General features: G+C 40.9%; 1 protein-coding gene across 1 annotated transcript in view; it reads left to right on the top strand.

Moving 5' to 3' along the window:
- The first annotated feature begins 444 nt into the window (after positions 1-444).
- LOC138860363 (acylcarnitine hydrolase-like) overlaps positions 445-4,249 on the top strand; it is a 7,960-nt gene continuing 4,155 nt past the window's right edge. Inside the window, exons 1-2 of the mRNA XM_070117778.1 lie at positions 445-642; positions 1,665-1,817. Coding sequence (XP_069973879.1) covers positions 451-642; positions 1,665-1,817 — 345 coding nt within the window. The 5' untranslated portion in view covers positions 445-450. The remainder of the gene's footprint in view (positions 643-1,664; positions 1,818-4,249) is intronic.

The raw sequence follows: 4,249 nt of genomic DNA, 5'->3' as shown, positions 1-4,249 counted from the left end.
GGCGTTGCCTTGGAAACCCAGTGACAGTGACTATGAAAGGAATTCGCCGTTTTCTGAGTAGGCAATTTGAGCATAGAAAGAGTGACGTCATCAGGTAGGTCGATGTAAATTAATTATCCTTCGTAAGTGTTTGAATAGACGATATTGTTCATCATTATCGTTATTTTTTTGATTTCTTTATTGCCGTAGCTATTATTATTCATATCATTATCATATTAATAATAATAACTTATTATCATTGTTACCTGTAGCAGTAGTTGTAGCAGCAGCAGCAATGATAGTAATAATAATAATAGTGGTATCGATATTATTGTCATCATCATCATCATTATTATCATTATCATCACATTTATTTCTATACAAGCGTCATTCCAGCCATTTATTCACACCTATATTTCTCCTTTTTTACTAATCCCACTTTCCTTTCATTCCAGCCCTTCGTCCACCGCGATGCCCCTCGCCTCCCTGCTAGTCTTGTGGGCGTGGGCATGCATGGGCGTGGCTCAGGACGCCCGCGTGGAGGTGGAGCTCCGTCAGGGTCGCATTTCCGGTGCCAGCGAGAGGGCCGGCTGGGGGGGCGTCTGGTATGGCTTCAGGGGCATCCCTTACGCCCAGGCACCGGTGGGGGACCTGCGATTCAGGGTAAGATAGGGGGGGGGAGGGGAGGTTAGGGAAGGGAGGTGAAGGGAAGGGGAGGAGGGTTAGGGGAGGGGGAGGGTGGGAAGGTTAAGGGAGGTTGGGAGGGTTAGGGGAGGGGGAGGGTTAGGGGAGGGGGAGGGTGGGAAGGTTAGGGGAGGTGGAGGGGGTAGAGATGGAGGAGGGAGGGGAGGGGGAGGAGATGGGATGAAGGGAAAGGAAAGGAAGGGAGGGGGAGGAGGGTGGGGTGGGAAGCTTAGGGGAGGGGGAGGAAATGGGATGAAGGGAAAGGAAAGGAAGGGAGGGGGGGAGGGGGGAAGGTTAGGGGAGGGGAGGAGGGAGGAAAAGGTGAAGGGAGGGGAGGGTGGAAAGGTTAGGGGAGTTAGTGGAAGGAGAGGTAGGAGGGAAAATAAAGGAAGGGAGGGGGAGGAAGGAGGAAAAGGTGAAGGGAGGGGGAGGAGGGAGAGGGGGTGAAGGGAGGAGGAGGAGGGAGAAGATGAAGGGAGGGGAAGGAGGGAGGAGGAGGGGAAAGGAAATAAAGGGAGGGGGAGGGAGAGGAGGTGAAGGTAAGGAGAGAAGGAGAAGGGGTTAAGGGAAGGGAAAGAGAGGAGATGGAGGGAGGGGGAGGAGGAAGAGGGGAAGGGCTGTGGAAGTAGTGGCGGAATGGGGGGCGTTATGTTGGAGAGAGGTTGGGTTTTGGGATGTAGGATTTAAGAAGGAAAGAGAGGTTCCGTGGATGTGTAGTTTAATTAAGGTGGACACACACACACGCACACAGAACGCAACGCAACACAATACAAATACACACACACACACACATAGGCACACACACACACACACACACATACACACACACACACACACACATAGGCACACACACACACACACACAACGCAATACAACACAATACAAGCACACACAAACACGCATACACAAACAAAACAAAACCACTATTAAACATCTCTTCCAAAATTAACTCCTCTCTCTCTCTTCCCCCTCCCTCCCCCCCCCACACCCCGCCCACGCAGGACCCACGGGCGGCCGGGTCGTGGGCGGGCGTGAGAAACGGGTCCCTGGCGCCCCCCCTCTGCCCCCAGGTCGACGCCAACCCCGGGGAGGAGGGGGAGGCGGTGGTCCGGGGGGAGGAAGACTGCCTCTATCTCAACGTCTTTACGCCAAGGGTGAGTAAGGCTGTTTTTTCTTTGCCTTTTTCTTTAATTTTTTGGTTTAGGTTAGTGGTCCCTATTGTTTTTTTTTGTTTTTTTTTTTACACTCACGACCCCTTTCTTAAACCTCTAACACGTTCTCGACATGATACCACCAGGTCCATTTATCTATATATTTTTTTTCTTTCCTTTTTTCTTTTCCTTTTTCTTCTTCTTCTTCTTCTTCTTCTTCTTCTTCTTCTTCATCTTCATCTTCATCTTCATCTTCATCTTCATCTTCATCTTCTTCCTCCTCCTGCTCTTCTTCTTCTTCCTCTTCTTCCTCCTCCTCTTCTTCTTCTTCTTCCTCTTCTTCTTCTTCCTCCTCCTCTTCTTCTTCCTCTTCTTCTTCTTCCTCCTCCTCCTCTTCTTCTTCTTCATCTTCTTCTAACTACATCTTTTCAGTCTGAGACAAAATTAATCATCAGTCTTTATGAACCCAACTGAAAATATATAAATCCTGGAAGGCAAAGTTTTCACATTGTCTTCTGAAAACGTATCCAAAAAAAGATGGAAAATGATGATCTTAATGATTATATTTTCATTAAACAATCATCAAAATAACCCTGTGGATGATAAGAGTGGGCGATGATGTTCATGCAAGAATGATTTAATGTGTAGGAAGATGAATAATAATAATAATAATAATAAGAGGAGGAGGAAGAAGAAGAAGAAGAAGAAAAAGGTAAAAAAGAAAGAAAAAAATATATAGAGATAAATGAAGCTGGTGATATTATGACGTCGAGAATGTGTTAGAGGTTTTAAAAAGGTTTAAAAAGCCACTGGAACCTTAACACTGATGGATATTGTGCAAAACGTAAACAAGAACACGTGCTATTCTAAAAATAGCCCGGCCTGGTATCCTACACGTTAAATAAGGTGTTAATAATAATAATAATCCACTCTTAATAATGATAATAATAATAATAATAATAATAATCCACTAATTATAATAATAATAATAATCCACTTAATAATAATCCACTCTTCTCATCCACAGGGCTATTTTGATGATTGTTCAATGAAAATATAACCTTTAAAATAATTACTTTTCATCCTTTTTTGAAAATTGGAAAGACCAAAATTGAATGAAAAACCCCATCGTTTTTTTTTCTAAAAATAGAATCGCAACTTTAGTGACGTCATCAAAATCAGACGCCATGACACCTCCTCGAGTTGCTATTGATCTAGCCTTTCCCTTGCTAACTCTCCGCGATAACTGGTGTTTGATGGTTAATCTCGGAAATGGAAAATCTGGCAACTTACCCCGGACTCTAGAGCACTCCGATTCGCCTTTCTCTCTCTCTCTCTCTCTCTCTCTCTCTCTCTCTCGCATTCTCTCTCTCTCTCGCATTCTCTCTCTCCCTCAGTCTCTCTCTCTCTCTCTCTCTCTCTCGCTCGCTCTCTCTCTCTCTCTCTCTCTCTCTCTCTCTCTCTCTCTCTCTCTTCTCTTTTTCTCTCTCTCTCTCTCTCTCTCTCTCTCTCTCTCACTCTCTCTCTCTCTCTCTTCTTTAGTCTCCTTACAATCAGTTCTTACGTTCCAAGTCTGGATTTTTTGTACTTAAATAGATTATTTCTTCACTGTTTTACGCCAATTTCTTTTCTATTTTCTCCCAAAAAGAATTTGGCGAATCAGAATCCTCCTGAGACGAGGCAGAGTTGCCAGATTTTCCTTTCCTGACATTAGGCGGACGTTAAATTGATTTGTTTGTTTGTCTTCTCTAAATTTTTGTATTTAAATAATGTCATAAATAGGTTTTTGCGTTAATGCTGAACACTTTGGTGATAATAATGACTATTGTGTTTCTGCTTTTGCTCTAAATTTTAATAGTAATATTATATATTAGTAACAAGTAGTTAGTAGTTAGTAATGATAATGATAACCATTATCATAAACGTAATGATGATAATGATTTTAATAATATTAATTGTAATTGTGATGATACTCTTAATCATGATGATGATAATAGTACTATCATTAATAACAGCAGCAGTTATATATAATAATCACCATTATATATAACTACTGCATAAACAATGATAAGAAATGATAATGCCGATAACCATATAATAACCATAGTGCCAATAACAACATTTATATTTAATAATACGACGACGATAGATACCAACATCACCAATAATTATAAAGAAACATGATTAACATTAACAAAGAGAAAGAAAGAAAACAAATATCATTGCCAATAATCATAAATCAACTTTAGGAAAAATGATACAATAAAAGATATAATAACGATAAATAAGAAAATAAATAATAAAAAAATGATAACGATAAATAAAAAAATAATAATAACGATAAATGAAAATATAATAATAACGATAAATAAAAAATAAAAATAATAAAAAATAATACCGATAGATAAAAAAAAGTAAATACATGATAAAAATAA

Source organism: Penaeus vannamei, chromosome 41 (assembly GCF_042767895.1).
Source record: "Penaeus vannamei isolate JL-2024 chromosome 41, ASM4276789v1, whole genome shotgun sequence".
Classification (NCBI taxonomy): Eukaryota; Metazoa; Arthropoda; class Malacostraca; order Decapoda; family Penaeidae; genus Penaeus; species Penaeus vannamei.
Note: the sequence above shows the minus strand (reverse complement) of the source record. Positions and strands in the feature narration are given on the sequence as shown.